The sequence below is a fragment of the Channa argus genome, chromosome 21 (assembly GCF_033026475.1).
Source record: "Channa argus isolate prfri chromosome 21, Channa argus male v1.0, whole genome shotgun sequence".
NCBI classification, from domain to species: domain Eukaryota; kingdom Metazoa; phylum Chordata; class Actinopteri; order Anabantiformes; family Channidae; genus Channa; species Channa argus.
Window position 1 is genome coordinate 9,186,564 of NC_090217.1, and position 20,713 is coordinate 9,207,276.

The window sequence follows — 20,713 nt, forward strand, 5'->3', positions numbered from 1 at the left end:
AGGGACAAAAAACAGACAGCTACTAGGTATTGACAGCTAGAAGGTGAAGAAAAGAGAGACAGAAAGTAGGATGACGCGACCAAAGGGGAACTCACAAGACTGCAGAAGGACATACACAGGGCGAACGCTTGCTAAAGAAGAGACAAGAAGAAACCAAGACAGGAGGATCCAAACAAGGTGACATCTTACCTGCATGCCAATGACAGCGTATATGAAGAATAGCATCACTATAAGCAGAGCTACGTAGGGCAGAGCCTGAAGAGGAGAGAGACACATCAGTGAAGAGTCATCTACAGCATTATGCAGCAAGGTTGGAGCCTGTTCACGTTCATTCATATCTTACACATGCATTTAGACTACAACTGATTTAAGATCTTACTGTTAAAAGGCTAGAAAGACATCTCATGTGTATATTCAGTATTAGTAGGTTTTCTTTATGAAATGAAGGTGAACTAATCTGCAGCTCTCTGTGGCACAACACCAAAAACAATCCAGGACAAATCATCTGACCTTAGAGTGAAAAAGCTCAGTCAATCATACAAACTTCTCTCTGAGTTTAGCCAGAGGACCAGCCCCAACATATTTTATATGAACCAAACATGGCTAGAACACATGTTTCTTCTATAATCACACACCAATATGAAACTGGACACCTTGCCAACATTACCCTTGTACCTGAGAGAGAAGGGCCAGTTCATGAAAGAGTGTATACACACACACACACACACACACACAAACACACTTATTTATTTATTTCTTTATATATACACACACGTGTATACGTATGTGTGTGTGTATATATATATATATATATATATATATATTAATACACACACACACACACACACACACACTACAAGTCTCATTTAGAAATATTTCCAATGCTCCAAATATTGATTTATTACATCAAGTGGACCATTTCAGCTAACACAAGAGAGAGAGAACAGATTGTTTTCATTTTCCCATAACTCTCTATCAAATGATTTAATTTTTTTGGTGGAGTGCTTCAATAATGAAGTATCTATTGCTTAACTTTCCTGCAGGAAATGGTGAGCTCTCGAGGGTTAGTAGTAGGGTTTTGAGATATAAAGGGTAGAAGAAAAAGAAATTAGGAAAGAAGAGAAGGGGCAAAGAAGAAAGAGAAGATCACTGCTTAGGATTTTCTGTTAGAAGTTAGAAGTTTCTCTTAGAAGTTTCTGTTTCGGAACTTCATATTCCTACATCCTTCCCTACCTCTGCAGCAAGACTCCTAAACCTCTGCTCCATTACCTCACATTTTCCCTTTATATCTGTAATACTGTAGGTAAACTGAATGAACAGTTATATGTCTCCTTGGTCTGACTTCCTGCACAAGAAGCATGTGGAGGTAATAAGGTAGGAGGCATGGAAAGGAAAGGTGTCTTGTAAGACTCAACCAGGCTGGATTTACAGAAGAACAAGTCTGTTTTTAGCCCAACGTGACTCAGATCTGAAATTTTGGTGTAAGGTAATTTACATTAAAGTTGTCTTTTCTGCACTGGTTTAGCAGATTATCGTAATAAAAATGTTTGCAACTGGCAAGTATACTTCATAATCACTAATGCTTTAGGGATCATAAAATCTTTTAAAAATGCTGCAATCTGGTTCACCTTAGGCTTAAAGCCCCACCTTCCCCCTGCCATTTATGTCCTGTGTAAACCCAACCCCATGTTCTAGCATGTTGTGTCCGGTTCTCCCCTCACTTGGAAGGATTTGATGAAGGTCCACAGCAGGGTCCGAATCCCTTCTCCGCGAGACAGCAGCTTCACCAGCCTCATCACGCGGAACAGCCGGAAGAAGGTGATGGAGATCCTGGCGTTCTCTTCAGAGTTCTGAAGTCCCTTTTTTTGGTGGGGTTTGGTGTTTTTTTTTTTAATAGAAAAAACACAGGACGCATGGGTTCACATGCAGATAGGTAAGGGAGGGAAACACATTCACACACACATACAAACACCCATACATGTAAAGATGTGCATATGTACAAAAACATATTTGCAAAATACAGACATACAATTTTATGCATATTCACATCCACACATACATGTAGATGTAAATATGTATAACATACATATACACACACGCATACACACATACACACTGAGTTAATAAATGGAAATCAGCGTCCTCCAAAATCCCATCAAAATTAACAAATTAAAGAGATCTGGGAGAGAATCGGGCAATCATGCTTATTTTGTGGCTTCATGGAAAAATTACTTGGCAACAAGCAAATCAACAAACCACCTAAATACACCCACTTTAGCTAATATATCCAACCATGTAATCAGATAGTTCCCTAGCTTTAAAAGAAGTTAAGTAACCCATCAAAACTATGATTTTTGCCTCAATTCTATCATAATAACGATAAAGACAACATTCTTGGTTGTTGGTTCTGTATCAGATTACAATTAAATTCATCCTCTCAAAATCCCTTGACAAACAAGCAATAAAATACTTTAGTAACCACTGTTGTAAATCAGCTAACTACGCTTAAGGATTTGTATATTTTGCACTGACATAAACAACAATTCTAATAAATGATGAAACTGGGCCAGGGAGACTTGCATTGATGGACATTAGCTATTTCATTAATCACAGATATTAATTCACAGCAAATGCAGTACAATTCCAACCTGCAGTTAGCAACTGATTTTAATAAATCACACAGACAGGCTAATTGTTGGTATGTCATGGAAAAACTGGCTGCCTCAAGTAACAATTCAAACATGGCATTCAGGTGGATAAAGATATTAGAGTCAAATACCCCCACTTTTATGGGTGCCAAATCTCTTCCTCTACTATCTTCTCTTTAATATGATCTTATAGGAACTATTCACTGTTAACCATAGTAATGCAGTATTTTTGTTTGCTGAGCCTCTCAAGGCATTTAGGAAATCCTCTATTTGATATGTTGTGAAATGTTGCCCTTGCAAACATCTAAAGCAAAAAGAAAACAGGCACTGTAGCTTTCTAACTGTCTACAGTGCCAGTAGTCATCCACAGGAAATAACTCCATGATGAAATATTCAGCCATCTCGCTGAGTGCTATTCTAATTCAGATTTATTTATTTATGGTGCTGCTGCTTGTCCTCTGCAACAAAAAGGTGGAAAAACAAAGGTAACATCAGGATTTGTGTAAAGTAGGATGTGGTTTATACAGCAGCTAAGGAACAAGGTTATTACTCATAATTAAACCCTATTGTAAATAAACCCCAAACAGCACAGATAAATCCGGCATATCGAAGATACTACTTCATAAAAGCAACTAATGACAAACAAATTATGTAAAAATGCCAATAAAAAGGTCAATAAAGCAACATCTAAATACAGGCTTTCACACAAGTGCACCAATGCATAGACAAAACTCGATCATCATGATCAACTAGTGTACAAAGGACAGTGACATACTGTCTATCTACACTGTATTAATTGTGACTATAAAAAGAAACCTCTGAATTTGCCATTTTGCCAATTGTGTTTTTTCCAAGAAGCCATCTATCCATTATCCTAAACCCACAGAGAAAACACAGTGTGCTCCTAAAAAGAACTTGCCATTCTCCACACATTGTACTGCAGTTTGGGATATCAGATGTAGTGTTACTTATCAACAGAATACTGATCTGTTTTGTAAAAAGTTTGGAAAATTCACAAACGTTTGCATCTATGTACATTCCAAGGGTAGATGTGATGTTTTCTGGTTGAAAAGCAACTCGAGATGTGAGTTGTCCCACCTTGCAATGATAAATGTGCTGAAAATGACACATCCCTTTGAGGAGTTTAAATGAAACTTTTGTACAGCATGTGATACCACAACTGGACCACAGTGGGCATCATTGTGCCATTGAGATATTTGGGTGTAGTGAGCGGGAGAGGTACAGTGAGAGAGAGAGCGAGATAGAAAAATAGGAAAGTATAGAATCAAGAATAGCTTGAATTATTTAAACAAAAACAAGTGGAGTGATTCATAGAGATAGATAGATAAATAGAACAATTCACAGCGATCGATACATTGATCAATCAATAGACAGAGAGATTGATTGATGGCAGGCCAGTGGAAAACCAAGGAAAAGGGAAGACAGTATGATACCTGACCATGATGTCTTGCACCAAAAATGAAGCATTAGAGATACCACATTAATTAAGGAAGGGAAAGAAGCAAGTTGCCAGTCACTGAGGGGTGTGAGGGGAACAGAAGCCATGGTAACACCAACCGCAACTCAACAAAATCACAAAACTTCAGTTCGGAAGACACAATACAGTGTCCTATATCATACACATACATGTACATAAACATCTAAAAGTAAACAGTAACAGCTACAGAAACACAAATCTGAACATGCTGCAGAAGAGATGCAGATGCAGAGGAACAGGTGACAGGACCAATGAGAAGCCAAAAGTTCTGGATCATACCATGGATGGCGTAGCAGAAGGAGGGATGGAAGGATGGAGGGATGGAGGAATGGTGGAGGAGGCAGGGAGGCGGACGAGGTTACCGTTGGAGCGTACCATTGGCCTTACCACAGGGGGGTGAGAGGAGGAAGAGGAAGAAGAGGAGGACGAAGAGGAGGAGGACGAGGACGAGTCAGCTGGCTTTAAGGAAAGGCAACAAAGATCAGCACCAGAGCAGCGCCTTGGTGAGTGACTTTGTGTGTATGTGTGTGTGTTTACTATACATGAATGTATGTGTGCTGTAGTGTTTTTATGTGAAAAGTGGTGAGAATTAAAAGTATTAAAAGACAGAAAAATTTCTGTCTCGTGCCCTGAGGGTAAAAATAATAAATGGTGGTCTGGGACAGCAACAAAAGAGGAAAGAGACGAATGAGTCCATGATTATGTGCAGCATTTGTATGTAAAGCCTATATCATGTGATCCTATGAATTTGTATGTATAATGAGAAAATGTAGGGGCGGCTCTGTAGCTATCTGTTTTTCTTTCTGCCAGCTCATTGAAGCGTTAGCTTACCTCAGACTATTTTTACCAAAGGCATCTTGGCAATAAATAAGGATTCCTGTTTTGAATTAACTGTTATTGTTATTCTAGTTGCTCTTTGGCCTAAGAATAGTCAAGTTCTGATTAAAAGTAGAATGTTGACTCTTTTGTGAACTACATCAGTGACGTAAATTTGTTGTTGTTTATGGCCCAATAATTGTCAGTTAACTTCATTCTACTTACAGGTCAAAGAGTCATCAGAATAGCAGAATAATAATATACAGTAAAACAGGAAGTTTATCTTAAGCTAATGACAATTAGCAAATTTGATGCTTTTGGAAATTGGAGCCCACAGGTATTAAACACTGAAAAGCACAAATATCACATACTGTAGGGAGACACCCACAGGTCTTCCCTCATATTGCAACATTATAGAGACTACTGGGAGTGAACGATCATCCCAATATATGACTGAGATTCTGTTCACTCTGCTTTGGCAATGGCCATGTTAAAACATGACAAATGAAGGCATTTTTACTCCCAGTCTCATTCAAAGAAGGAGAAGTAAGAGAGAGAGGGAAAGAATAAAGCAAGAACTAAACATTAAGAAAAGAAGTGCAAAGAAGGAAAGCAAAACTGGCAGGAAAACAATTCAGATGATGAGATGGTTCCACAAAACAAAGGGTAGAAAGAGGCATCTAAAGGAATTTTAACAGGGCCATATACACATTTATGGTCACATTCAGTGGTGAGGTACACTGTGAAAGGTTGCTATATTTTACATTTACTATTAATTACCTATACACATGTGCAGCGCAAGCATTTACCTAATACTAATGTTGCAATTAAACAACACAGCCAATAATTACATGAAGATATTAAAAAGGGAGGACCGGTATGTGTGTGTCTGTCTATGAACATGTCTGATGAAAAATTGAGGTTACAGTATATTGTGAAGTAAAGGAGAGTTGAATGGACGGACAACTAAAAAAGGACAAAAGGTACGTAGGAATAAAACTGATGAATAGATGAATGGCAAGCACGGGTAGAAAAGATATGCAGGAAGGATGACACAGGGAAGGAAGATGTCATCGATACACACTACGGGGAGATTAAAGTGAAAGTGAAACGTGGAAGGATGTGTATCTTTGTATATATATGTGAATTAACAAAAGGCCAGCTGGGGCAACTTTAGTACAATTTAGATGTGGATTTGCTTTGATTTTCAAAGTTTAATCAAAGCGAAGGACAATCATCAGATTAAACAAAAGTCTTACCCTTTATAGTATTTGTAATAATCTGACGCTAATCAAATTACAGAGGCTACAACAGACGAGATGTGACCCTGGAAGATGCGTGTGCTGTGTGTTGTAGCAGTAAATAAACAAAACAAAACAAAAAAAACATGGTCAATTTTAAAAGTGTAGTATATACAGTAGTCATTTCAGGGTGAACTACAGTGCAGATGTGAATTACTGGTTTCAGCTCAATGAATGTATAATCTTAGTTAAAGTGAACTTGAGTTGATTTCTCACATTGCAAATCTTTTTTTTTTTCCAAGCAAAAATGTAATCAGTTCAATCAGTTCAATAGGTACCACGGGTCTCTTGAGAAACTTTTTACCAGGTTTACACCCTTTCTGATCATCAGTTTTGGATGCATATATTGTATTTCACACCCCTACGCATTAATATTTCTTTTTGCAGGCATTTAAATTTGCGATGTGTTGGTATTAGAGAATCGCAACAAATTAGAATCACTGTTTAAAAATCTGACAAATGGGCATCTATGAAAAGCACGAGAGACCCATGTTACCCAGCTTGCATTTCAAGGGAGCAAGCAGCACCACAAAGTGAGAAAGAAGACAGAGAAAGAGAGAGATAAACATCCACAACAGAAGAGTTAAGTGAACTGAAAAAGCTCAGGAAATAGAAAAGACAGATAAAGAGGAAGAGAGGAGGCATTCAAAAGAGTAGGAGATGCAGTCCATACTGGCATTGTCTGCAAGACACCGCACAGAGCAAACCACTATCAATCTGTTCACACTGCTTCTACGCAAACCAAAACCAAAATACAAAAACCATACAAGGTTTAAGAAGCACCCGCAGGTTGCTGGGGAGAATTAGAGACCCAGGATTAAGGAGGTATTCTATTGCTATGACCACAGAACATCTAGCTAATCTAAGTCAACGGGCACCTCAAAGAGCAACGAAGTGGGTGCACCCATACGAAATGTTGTGGCCTTTTAATATTTACTAAAGGCAAAGTAATAACACTTTAAAGGTGGCCTGTTACTGCAGATCACTTTGCACTTAGGAAAGGATTGAAAGAGAGGTAGCTGTTGGCATGCTGCCACTATTAGTTTCTAATTGCATTGCTCAGTAGGTTAAAAAGCATTCATGAGCTCTAGTACCCGATGAAATGCAGTGGCAGGTTAGAATATAAACAAATAATTATCAGGGTCCCAGTTCAAAAACGTCCAGAGTTCTCACAGAATTAAAGTGCGGAGGGTTTCTTAAAAAAAAAAAGAAAAAGAAAAGACGTAGATAACAAAAGATAGCCTGGGCATCTCAGGACCCAAATGATCAAAAACCACCAGAGAAGAAGAAAAACCAAGACTTGGGGCATGCCTTTAGGTTAGAGGTGACAAAATAAAATAATGAATCATTCAAAAAGAACTGCAAACCAATCATTCCAATTCATCAAACTAAATCAAAGGCAGACTCCAAAACAATGTGTTAAGGTGCAGCTTCATTCACTTGTATAGATGACAAAGATGTATATCTCTGGCCCAGTGAACATCAGTAAAAAAAGTTGTGAATTGACCGTAAATGTTGTATCAATTGAAATTTTTTTAACCCTGAAACCCTTTGTCTGTGTAATATTTTCTTTAGATCAGCATGGCAACACCAGGATATAGTCATTCATGATATATCTGCTATTCCTTTGAAATCCCAATTCCTGTAATAACTGAACAGAAGACAAAATAAAATACATAATGTCAAAGTACAGTTCAGAGTGTCATTTACTGTATCAGCAGCTTTGTCGGCCTCTCGTGGTGACAAACGGGCTCCGTTCTGAGTTCATACTCTCCAGGGATAGACCAACAATAATTATATGCTTGACCAAGTGGTTTCTAAGGTGAAACATGCTGCATTCCACCATGGGCGAACATTCTGTAGTACTGGTGTACCTCCAGTATGCGCATATATTTTCCTTGTTTCATAAGCTCAAAGCGGCACTTTACACAAATGCCCCATGAATGTTAACGTATTTGGATTTTAATGATGTGACATAATCAAAATTATTTCCTTTATTGCCAAGAGTTAAACAGTAGGACTGTTGCCTTCTCTGGGTTAAATATGTAGGTGAACTTAGTAGATTGATATCAGTCCAGCTCTGCTCAACAGTAAAAGAAATACTGTAAAAATGCAACTGGCTGTGTTTTACATGAGAACTAACGGGTTAATGAGCAAGTTCCCTGGCGCTAATAACCTACAATTAACACTATAGTGCTGCTTTTAGGAAATGATGCAAAGAGAGATGCTTTGTAGAAACCAAGCAAAGCTGGTACTGCATGTGTTGCCTCATAAGCTGACACACAGGCAGTAGTGTACATATATCAAAGTTAAACTCATAAAGAACTGCCTGCACATACTTAGTTGCCACTTGAGCTCCATTCTGTCTTCTACAGCATTTTCACTTGGTGTTTGCTGCTAGTTTCACAGATGGATGGGAAAGCTAATTAAATGATGCACTTGGCTAAAAAAGCCTTCTTTAAAGCACAAGAATGTTTTAATGTGACATTCAGCTCAGTGGCCAGGCTGATCACAGAACAAAAGGAATTTCTTTTAAGGCTAAATTAAGGAGAGTTCTGTCCAGCTATGCTTGCACACACAGGCTTGCATGGCTCTCAGACTATTCTCCTGCCAAAGAAAACTTTGAATGTCACATGAATAAAACACTAATTATCCCTGAAGTGTAAAAACACTAGATACTCAACACTTGACTTGTGTTTAGAATATTCATTCTTATCCAGCTCCACTCTTGACCATAAGGCTTCTATGTTGATAATAAATGAATTCATACATACATTTACATAAATTTCACGCGTCCCGAGTAAATCCATTTATAAATCAAATTGTTCCCCATGTCTGCACAATGACATTGTTGCACAAAAAAAAAAGCAACTGTAACTTGTATTTTTATTTTGTTTTTAAATTTAAAGTTTCCCTGGCGATTTATGAATTGAGACTTTAATGACCTTTGGGTCAAAACGCCATTGTTCTATAATAACAAAAATGCAGTCCTTTCTTCCAGAAAATCTTTTCTGAAAGTATTGTATTTAGTAGAAGGCCTTGATATATCACCTTAATATCTGTCATGCTATACAGTGTGCATCATGCCAGGGGAATTGACACTATCCCCTGCAGCAGTGACAAAAAATCAAATAAACCCAGTGTGAAACCAAACCAAGTGCTGAGACAGTGCAATAGGCTCTATTGGCAAATGCAATAGCTTCTGATGCTATTGATGCTCAGCAGACCGAGGCATAAATACCTATCTGAAGCAGTTTCAAATATTAGAAAATCCAAACAAATTACTGATAAATAAACAATAGAAAGTTTTGATTTGTGGCCTTACTACACTGAATATAAACTCACTGACAAAGTACTGTTTAGAGTACAAGTGGGAAATAAGTGTTAACATTTTAGTAAATACTATGTTGCAATAATGATAGCCAACCATGTCAAAAGGTATCCAGACATCAAGGGTGGAAAAATAAATAAAATAACTCTAACTATATTTAAAGTACACAACCCATTCAAAGGTCACTGAGCTGTTTTGATAGAGCTACATCTGGCTGTTTTCACTGCCAGGCTTATTTAGACATCTCTCAAGTTCAAATGTGCAGCTAAAGTTTCCTAATCATTTGAAAGCATGCGAGATGGGTATCAGCACTCGGTCTGTTGTGTGTGTGGGAATGGCAGAGCAGGCAGGCAGGAAGGGAGGGAGGGAGGGAGTTGGACTACTTACGTTAACCTCAGTGATCGCTATGTCAACAATGCTACCCACAACTATCAAGGCATCAAATGTGTTCCATGCATCAACAAAATAATGCTGCGTAGGGGTGGAAAAAACAGAAAAACAACAGAAGAAAGGGACAGAACATAAGACATTTAAAATGGAAAACAGAAATCAAAGGGGAGAGAAGAAAAATAAGATAAAAACATTATATACATGAGCACTGGAGTTTTTAGTAGGACGAAAGGGGGAAAGAATCAACAAAATTAAAAGGCAATAAAAGAAAGGAAGGGGCAGTCTGAAAGAGATGAACAGCAGAGGAAGAGCAGCGGCGATCGGTCATGCTTGTCCATGTGAGGTAAATGTCAACAACAAGAACAACAGTAAAGAACAAACTGCAACAAAATAACTAAAAACACCCCTGTTGCTGTGGTTCAAAAAAAATGAAAAGGTGAATAAGGTTTTTTGTGATTCGTTGGTGAGTTAGTTCAGTTAGTTCAGGAATCAAACCTGAGGACATGTCACAGTCTGACAATAAGGGAAAAAAAAAGAAAGAAAAAAAAATCAAAAACCCAACACCACTGGAGAAACTGTAAGGGATACGAACTGAGAACGCAAGACAGAAACCCTTTGGTTTAGCTAATACCCTGCCTGTGTTGCCTCAATGTTTCATGAAACCCAGGAAGGAGCGTGTCCTTGTTCAGGCACCCTTGTTGCTGGGGGGGGGTCCCTTGAGTGGCAGTGGCAATCTTGAATTTAAGGGTGGAGGAAGAGAAAGAGAGGAAGATAGAGATATGGAGAGAAAAGGACAGCACAACACAGAGTAGCCACAAAGAAGAGGAGAGTGGAGAGGAATGAGAGATTTAGAAGGAGGAGCAGGACAAGACACAGTGAGAAAGAGAGAGAGGGAGAGATAAAGAGAAGGAGAGTGGGAATCATACTTACGTTGATCTCACTGAGAATGACGTCTATTATGCTGCCAATTACGATGAGGAAATCAAACACATTCCAGGGATCACTAAAGTACCCCTACACAAGATGAGGTGAGCAAGAGGAGGAGGGTAAGAGAGGCAGGTTAGAAGGAAAACAACATCTGCTGCCACTTTGCAGCCCTATTAAGGTGGTATGAGGTTCTACAGTACTAGGGTATTTTAATTCTAATTGTAACTACAAAGAATCAACTTGCTTCCTCTTATCTGTTCATCAAGTGGAGCTGAATTTCCTGCTCGTTAAGGATGGCGTGTTAGATAGCAGTTATTTAAGTCCTCCTTCTGCATCTTGGGGTGATTCTGCAATACTTTGGCAGTGATTATACCAAAGTCCACTATGTTTACTTAATTTATTTTGGGCAATTCATCATCTGCAGTGATACAAAGTGAGTATTTAGGAAAAAAAAGCTACACAGCCTCAGGCCAAAACAGTATTATTTAAGCAAGTAAAATAAAAGGTACCATCTGTACTTTAAACAGTCCTGCAGAACTGCATTACAAAGATATAATGAACCTGGAATTGTGTTATTTTCCTGTATGGAGAAACAGTTTGATTTAAATTTCAGTGAACTTGAGTAAAAACAAATATGTGACAAAGGGATTTTAATTATTTCTTGGCTCTTTGCCTTATAGAAATGTTTCCATATACTGAACTGTATAAATTATATCTCATATAGGTTTGAAATACTGTTTTCCAATAGTGTGCTCTGCATTTAGTTAACAGTTGACCATAAGGATTAATATTTGGACCAGTGTTACAAGATTGCAGTAAACTCTAAAGATACTCGATGTCAATTGATGACCTTAGGTTGGAACAGGGTCAATATCTGAATAACAAGATTTAAGCTGTCCTTGTAGATTATATTTTTTGGAAGTTCTAAACTAATAGTGCAACTTTTAAAAACAAATGGATTCAACAACATGCTTAAGCAAATCAACTGTTAGCATTAAACTAATAAAAGGGTAGATACAGAGGGATGTCAAGAGAAAACCGATTTAAATCTATATTAAAACAGAAAAAAATCCTTTGGCCAATGTTAAACATTAGTAATCAAGTGCTCAACATTAGTATGCAAACACAGATGGATTGATTTAACTGGACAAATTGACATACTGTAGATTACAATGAGTTTTAAAACAGTGACTTGGGTCATAATGTGCTGTGGCCTGCAAGAAGTGTTGCACACAAAGAAAGTCAAAAGACAGTCAATACAAATGTACTCAAATATTCACACAGAAAATAAGCAGACAAAATAAAAGTAATGACATTAAGAAATCTCTGCTACTGTTGCTGTTCCATGAAAGACAAATGGTGACACCTGTTTAAAAGTTAAACACATTAGCATGAATCTTCTCCACAGAGCAAATGTCACTGGCACTAATTCCAGCAGTGTGTTGACGGCTGTAAAACCTGAGAAGTAAAAGCGTTAGTGAGCCAGTCTTCTCTGTGTGACTGCTGCTTAGGCAAGAATGCAATAAAGTCAAACCACAGAAAATAAGGTTGCAACTCACACACACTTAGTGCATCGGAAATAATCAGCCATTTTCATTACCGTAATTTGGCTTGGGAATATGTTGTCACTGCTCAATTCAAGAAAGATTTTTATAATAATCATATAATACTGCATTAATAGTGCAATGCAAAATAATGTCAATTCCCAAGCCCTAAACGTTTTAATATGGATTATTTCTAATCAGAGCCACCTTTGCCTAAAATATTGCAAGGAATGAACTGTATTACTTAAATTCAGCAGTCTTAAGAGATCATTTCTTCTGCAAGAAAGGTTTTTTCTATTCATCTGAATAAAAACTCATTATAGTAAATTGGAGAAACCAAAAGTAGCGGAGCAGTTAGAAATCCTGGTTCCCAATACAGATTTTTGTGGGTCATATTTATTATTTCCAATAATGAACTTATAAAAATGAATACAGAGGAGTATAGAACTGTCTCCTTCACATTAAAAATAATATAATTTTTCAAACCTGGGCTGGAAAGTTAGGAAACTGGTGCATGATAAAAAGATAAATAATATCCTTAGCTGGTAGTTTGTTTTTAATTTAATATTCATCAAACTCACTTTAGTACATTAAAGCAAGTGAGCTAATGTACAAAGCCTTGAAGTGCTTTTTCATTGCTGCTTGGTTTGTATTTTGTAAAAAAAAAAAGGAAACAATTACTGAAAATGTTAGTTTCTTTGTCATACCTCTCAAATTTTCAATTACTATACGTATACTGAGGCAAGACTAAAAATATTACATTAAATTATACCCCAATCAGTCAAAATTTAAAGCTCACCAGCTGGTCTTAATATTATGGTAGACAGGGGTCAGCATGGGAAAAATGTAATGCTAGGTATGATTGACAGGAGTTAGAACACACAGTGCATCGTATGTACAGCGCTGTATAGCTGCATACTGGTCAAAGAGCCCATGCTGACCCTTAATCATTGTATCTCTGCTAATGATTGTATTTAAGGATTTTTCGCCAGCTATGCTATAAAGGGGAAGCAGTCTTGCGCTATTACTGTGTAAATAGCTGATAAACCAAGAACAATATACACACACGCAGACAAGAAGATTAATACCCACGTAGTGTCATCTAGTAATATTGTTTAAAATCCATACTATTCTAGTCATGAGCACTAAATGACCGAGGCATTAGGAATACATAGTTTAACATCAGTAAGCAGATACTGTAACCGATTTATTGAGTAAAATGCGTATTCTATTCCATTTGATCTATTTAATTATATTCTACTGTAATCTATTCAATTTTGGAGACACTGATTTCTGATCCTACCGTCAATCCTATCCTGCAAAAAGAGTAGTGGACCTACCCTGGGTTTGAAGGCGATCAACTTAAGGATCATCTCCACAGTGAAAAGTCCGGTGAAGAGCATGTTGAGGATATTCATGGCATCATTAAAATTTTTCGTCTGCCCATGATGCTACAAAGAAACACAAACAAATCATTACCATCCATAAAGAATGTCAGTTTTATAACAGATGTTTAAAGGCCTGAACTAAATACTTTCTGTATGCGCTTATCTGTGAAAATGTTTATGTGTGAATCTCACCTGCATGGCCAGACAGATGGTGTTGAGAAGAATGAGTGTGAACATCAGGTATTCAAAGTAGGTGGAGTTGACCACATACCAAACCTTGTACTGGTAGGGGTTCTTGGGAATGTAGCGACGCAGTGGACGGGCTTTCAAGGCATATTCCACACACTGGCGCTGAGAAACACACACACACAGACATACAAACAGTGACTTTTCTGGTAACATTTGTCTGCTATACTATACTCAGACTGTCATGGAGTCAAAGCTGTAGAACTGTCTTTTGGCAGTTTGCATCTTAGACTATTCTTCTATTCCTCCACCCTCTGTTTGCATTTTCATGCTCTAAGTCATGGATCATCACAGAGAACACAGCTGCAGGGAGTTGGACTAGCTCCTTCTATAAGCTTTAGTCTCATCTTCAGTCTGAAAGGCTGCAGCTCCCTTCTGGCTGGACTCCTGAAGTAGTTCAGCCCCTTAAAGTCATGTTCATCCTCTTCAGATTCTTCCAAGTCTCACCGCTACTGCCTGCCCTACATTCTCTCTCTCTTGTGCTTTCTGAATAAAAAAACGACTATCCCACTTCTGCCATATTAGCAGAATAAAAAACACACTATAATCTATAATCTTATTACCTGGTTCTTGTCCAGCTCACAGTTTTTATATTCTTGCTCTCCTTGCTCCTGGAATGTGACAATGACGAAACCGACGAAGATGTTCATCATGAAGAAGGCAATGATGATGATGTAGATGATGAAGAAGATGGAGATGACCACACGGTAGTTGTAGATAGGGCCAACATCCTCAGCATGAGAGTCTATGGCCCGGTATAGTAATCTGAGGATGGGGAGGAAGTGAAGATTCAACATAAAAACAAACCAGCACACAGTGCACACACAGTACAATGTAGCATGTCAAAAAAACATGTCATTTATTTTGTTTGTATCTAGACACACACCCTGGCCAACCCTCAAAGGTAGACACAGCAAACAGAGCCATCATTCCTTGCAAGACATTGTCGAAGTTAAAGTCACTGTTCTCCCACACTCTCTGGGCTCTTTCAGGCTTTCCCACATCACCGTCCTTATACATGATGTAGGAACCCCTGTCAAGGCAAGCAGGCAAACAGATGTTCACATTTTTCATCCAACAATTAAGCTACAGGGGAGAGACTGTAAGCCATCCTTACCTGCACTCCACCTCAGTCTGTTTAGAGCTGTCTGTACAGTAGAAGAACTTGCCCTGATGGAAATTAGTACATATTTAGTACGCATGTGTTACATTACCACTGATAACATTTCACAAGGCCTGCAGACAGCTCTAGCCTCTCCTTTACTCTTTACCTTAAAAAGTTGTACTCCAATACAGGCGAACATAAACTGGAGCAACGTGGTGACGATAACAATGTTTCCGATGGTTCGGATGGCCACAAACACACATTGCACAACATGCTGAAAAACACACCAAAAAAAGATTGTAAGTATGTATTTGTGTTTGTGTCTTTTGTTGAGAAGAGGGTAAGTGTGTTTTATGCGCTGTTATGCATGGAGGGGGCTGACCTTCAATCCCTTGGCTCTGTTGATGGCCCTCAGCGGTCTGAGCACACGCAGAACTCTCAGGATTTTCACCACATTAATGGCACTAGACCTGAAACATAACGTAACCTTAAACCACTGACCAGTCAATTAGATTAAACACAATTTGAATATTAACAGAAATCCTAGGGAATCTTAGGTACTTAAGGTTTTTCAAACCAACTGAGGAGACCAACACACAAGCGAAAAAACTTAAGAAAATTAAGACACTGGATAACGGAGGCAAAATTATATCCAAAACTCAAAACCAATGAGACAAAATAACAGACAATAACGCCAACATTTAAAAAAAGAGACAAATGAAAGAACATTGATAAAGATAATAAAATTGTTCCTGATATTATCCTTATGTTTGCAGCTAAAAAGTAAAAAAAAAAAAAATAGAGCAAACTACACTTCCAACCATACTATTTAAGATCACAGATTTAACAGTCGATTAAAGAGCATTTACTTATTTGTAAGTACAATGACAGCCATGAGAAGCCAGACACAAATTTCTTGGATGTGCAAGCATGCTTTTGATTCTGGGTTGCACATTATTAAAAATTAGGGGGAATGTAAAAAATGGATTATGCTCCAAATTGGTTTTGGCTTTTAAGTATTTTGATAGCACCTCCTCTGACAAATCCATCAGATTATCCATCCAAATCAGGTTTTCGTACAGCTAGTGTCTAAAAGTCCATTAAGTATTAATCATCACGGGCAACATTCAGACACTGTAACAAAAAGTATGGTTTCTCTTTTTGACACAAAGAACTATAATAGATTCTAGTACAAATGTACATAGTATATAATACAGTTATAACCACACAAAACACACAAACACAAATGATACATGGAAAAACACACTGAAGAACGCAAATACATATTTATAGGCAAGCGCTGTAAAAGAGAGTCAGTAAAAGCCAAAGGTCAAGGAATCTGACCTTTAAAAGGAAGTGGTTCAAAATTAAAGTTTCTTGATATTATCAAAAACATAGATTGACATTTTTAATTTACAATAAATATCTGGAAAAAGATTTAATATTTGTTCCTCACTTATCTGAACTAGTATAATTATTACTAGCTAATGTCTACAGGTATCAAAGATGCTCAACCCTGCCAGTGTCATTATCCTTTGATTTCAATGAGGAAGTTTAAAAAGCTAATCATTCAGTTAACTGAAGAACAAATGCAAAAATCTCATCCCATAATGTCACAAAGACAGTAGGAAAAAGTATATTTAAAATGTCAATGTATCTTTTTAAGGGAGTGACTTTTTGGATGGTTAAAAGGGGTGATTTAAAGAAAGTGACTTTATTGTGTGTTGACTTTTAAAGAGAAAGTAAAAAAATAAAAATAAAGCCCCACTGTTGAACGTTTTACACAGAAAGGTAAAGTTTGAAGGCAGTTAACGGTAGTTCATGTGAGGTAGGCTGTAGTAGTAACATATCACAGTCAAACTACCTGTGAGGATTTGATATAGTGGTGCTACAAGTTAAAGTGCAAGCCATAAAAATGTCAAACATCTTTTCAACATAAATGTTTGGGAATGTTAAAAATACAAAACATATGCTGTTCACTGCTCACAAACAAAAGAGTAACAAATGAGCTGCCATTTTAGAGTATATACTGTGTTAGACCTCTATATGTTGTGCATGTTATCTTCAATTTGAACCTAAAGTGACTTTTAAAAAGTCATCTTTTTCAATATCCTTTTCATTTTTCTAATAGGAACTACTGAATCCAGTCCACCACAATTGATTTGACCGTGATACATACAGGAATCCCACACTCACTCACTACACTTAACAGGCAGAACCCAGGGACTTTTAGCATTAAGGTATCATTTCTTTAGCCCAGGAGAGTTCAGTTTATCCAAAAATATGAGAACGTTCGAAAAATCTAAGTTTGAAAAATGTAAAACAAAAATCTACTTGGCTTTGAAAGGTAACTACAGTATTAAAATTAGCCAAGGTAATTTAGCCAGATAAACATGTTTTCTGGTTTAAATTTAATCAAGCTACCTCCTCTATGAATTTGAGCAAACATTTACCATTTGTTCATAAAAAAAATTTTTCTACTAAACCAGCCAATAACATCACAGATAAAAGTCTTATTTTAAGTTTTGTTTTGGCTTTAACTCTCCAAATTTCAACCTCTAAACTCTCCAAGACCACTGAAATACCAAATCAAAAGTGTGACGGCTTTACAGAGTTAAGGTGAAGGTCTGTTATGGGGGTTATTAATATGGACTAATATGGACTTACGTCGAGAAGTCTAGTCTATTAAGCATTAGAGACAAAGAGTGTAGTATAGCACATTAAACATCAGAAATATCACAGCATTTCAAGGAGTTATTTGCTTAAAGATGCAGAGAACATTTCTTAATAAACATCACAAAGAGAGAAAGGATTGGGATAAATAAAGTGTAAAGTTTTTAAAGAACAGGAAGAAGTGTGAAGCATTGGAGAATTAGAATACAAAAACATTTCCCTACTTGATTTGTTGGTTTGGTTATTCTTGGACTGTGTCTCATGTGATAGTCACTATCTGGCTGACTAGTCCAATCTTTCAACGTGTAGCAACACAAATTTCATGATGATGGAAACTACAACAATGTCACTGAGAACTGTTGCATCGTACAAGCATTATAATGCACTCACTGTATTCCAGAGGAGATGAGGGACACACTAACCACCACCAGGTCCAGAATGTTGAAATAGTTTCGACAGAATGAACCTTTATGTAGAAAGGCCCCATAGGCTGTCATCTGCAGAGATGCAAGTTTGTATGAACAAGTAAAAAAAAAAAGTCAAAGTTCTGTACACATTAAGGGTTACATATAAACTGTAAACAGCTGTCAGACTTTCTAAGCTGTTCCTCAGCTGAATTGCTTTGTGCTTTGGACCATTGTCTTGTTAAGCATCCAATGCCTCTTCAGTTTCAGCTTTTCGACTGATGGTAGGAGGCTTTCTTTGACTTTATGCTGAGCTCCAGTGACAAAACATCAGCAAACCTCCACCATGTATAACAGTAGGAATGGTGTTCCTCTCCTGCATAAGCAGAGTTTTTTGGTCATAGTTTTCCTCTCTGTCTTTATGAAGGTTACCAATTTCATTTTTAGTCTTCTGAAAGTTTATTCTGATCCCTCTGTTCTTGTTGCTCTTAGCGAACTGCTTAAGGCTCTCAATGGAGATCTATCCAACTGCAAATTTAAAGCGCGGTTTCAATTAAACACAGCTGTTGCCACTCACAAAGCAGTAAGTATTGACAGCCTTTTTTTAAATTTTACATAATAAAGTTAATTAACTAGAGGATTCATCAAGAGGGTGCAAGCGTTTGCACCGATATACTTTTCACTATTTTATTATAAATTTCTTTTGAAGACACTCCTTGACCATTTTGTTAACTTATGATGATGAAGAACATTGTACTAGCTAAATGTGCATTAAAGACTAAATATTCACAAAAACACCCTTCAAATTCTGCATGACCTACAATTTAGAACATCATAAAACATTGCAGCATGAATCACTAGTTTTTTTATAAAAATAATATGTGTCACAAAATCAAGCATTTTAGGGACCAAAAATCACAAAAAGGTCCTTAAAACCCTGAAGGGACTGTAAGGGTTTGGTTAGGTACATTTTTGTGTCTTTCATATGCAAACAATTTTTTTTAGAAAGATTGGCACCAAATGTAACAGCAAATTTACACTGTAGAAGACAAGAAGGTCATGTAGGCCACTAATCCTATTTTTCTAATTATTGCATACTACCTTAAGAATGATTTCTATGGTGAAGAGTCCAGTGAAGACATGATCAGCATAGCCCAGGATCTGAAAACACAACAACAGCATAATTTTTTTTTACATACACTACATAGACTACACCATTGTATTTCTGGCACTTAAAACAACAATGGGTTTTTAACCTACAATGGCTTTCTAAAACAGAACTATGGCAAAATTATGACTGAATCAAAGTTGAAGAACAAGGGGGAATAAATATACTATATAATAATAAAAAAGCAACTTTCTAAAATTCACCATTAACAGCACAGCTAAAAGTGAAATTTTGATAGAAACAGCAGGGAGTGCTCCGCTCGGGTTAATGCTAAACTTATGGTCAACTGCAGCACAATTCTGGATACAACATGCTAAATTAATAATGCAAAAAATCTGGTCTCAGATTAGACTGAAACAGACTCCGAGAACAATGCCTTTTTTCTTTAAGGTTTCAGAAAAAGGTTAATTAATTCAGACTAATATAAAAGGGTGTATCCTAAAGCAAAGAAAAATAGCCCTGGGGCAATTATTACCAATTACTGAGAATAAACAGTGTATTGATACAGTGGAGTGTTCTGCATTTACATGATATACTTCACTGATACAGCCTCCAATGCAATAACAACCATGAAAATCAAACAACATTAATATCTAAACAATATGGAGATGCTTTATTAGTGTGTACAACTGTGGAGCATAAAAATCTTTCATAATTACATGCAGTGCATGTTCTTGGGTTTCAGAGTTTGGTTTAAGGCAAACTGACGTTAAAATATACTTGTGCATGTAAATAAAACCGGGTTATTAATAAACCTTCATAATTAAATGTAGCTAAGGGGTCTATCATATATTTTACTGTCTGATTACAAATACAGTGTTTGGTGACTTGGCTAAAATAATAAAGAGAGACACATAAACCAAAGCTTTAAAGGCTTTTCACATCATCTTAAAACAAAATGAATCACAGTTTCTATACTCTGGAAGAACTCTCATTACCTGTAATAGACATGTCACAATAATTTTTCATTACTCCATAGATTATATATAATTAGTTTGGGCCTCAATGTCTATTTTAGATATATGTATATAATCTGTGTTTACACTTTAAATTGCAAATGTTACCTGGTTTCTGAAGGAGTCATTCTTTACTGGGTCCTCTGCTGCCAGACTGATGCTGCTGAGCAGGATGAAGAACAGGATGAGGTTGGTGAAAATGTTGTGGTTGACGATTTTATGGCACAGAACCCTGAATCTAGAAAAAACATTGAGAGAAAGACTTAGATGGAGACAAAGCAAAATAATCATGTTTGAGGCTCTTCTTACAAAAACAGC

The 20,713-nt window shown here is 37.1% G+C and overlaps 1 protein-coding gene across 27 annotated transcripts in view; it reads right to left on the minus strand.

Moving 5' to 3' along the window:
- Nucleotides 1–20,713, minus strand: part of cacna1c (calcium channel, voltage-dependent, L type, alpha 1C subunit) — a 177,056-nt gene that overhangs the window by 17,386 nt on the left and 138,957 nt on the right. For 15 of the 27 annotated variants that reach the window (XM_067490606.1, XM_067490599.1, XM_067490609.1 and 12 more), the window contains 15 exons: nucleotides 20,504–20,633; nucleotides 19,373–19,432; nucleotides 18,258–18,364; nucleotides 15,577–15,664; nucleotides 15,361–15,468; nucleotides 15,207–15,259; nucleotides 14,976–15,122; nucleotides 14,653–14,854; nucleotides 14,036–14,194; nucleotides 13,796–13,906; nucleotides 10,915–10,998; nucleotides 9,982–10,065; nucleotides 4,522–4,605; nucleotides 1,722–1,859; nucleotides 190–255 (listed from right to left, as the gene is read on the minus strand). In XM_067490606.1, the coding sequence (XP_067346707.1) occupies nucleotides 190–255; nucleotides 1,722–1,859; nucleotides 4,522–4,605; nucleotides 9,982–10,065; nucleotides 10,915–10,998; nucleotides 13,796–13,906; nucleotides 14,036–14,194; nucleotides 14,653–14,854; nucleotides 14,976–15,122; nucleotides 15,207–15,259; nucleotides 15,361–15,468; nucleotides 15,577–15,664; nucleotides 18,258–18,364; nucleotides 19,373–19,432; nucleotides 20,504–20,633 (1,621 nt within the window). Of the gene's footprint in view, nucleotides 1–189; nucleotides 256–1,721; nucleotides 1,860–4,425; nucleotides 4,606–9,981; nucleotides 10,066–10,914; nucleotides 10,999–13,795; nucleotides 13,907–14,035; nucleotides 14,195–14,652; nucleotides 14,855–14,975; nucleotides 15,123–15,206; nucleotides 15,260–15,360; nucleotides 15,469–15,576; nucleotides 15,665–18,257; nucleotides 18,365–19,372; nucleotides 19,433–20,503; nucleotides 20,634–20,713 lie in introns of all 27 variants that reach the window. The other 12 variants (XM_067490618.1, XM_067490617.1, XM_067490616.1 and 9 more) reach the window with 8 other exon arrangements.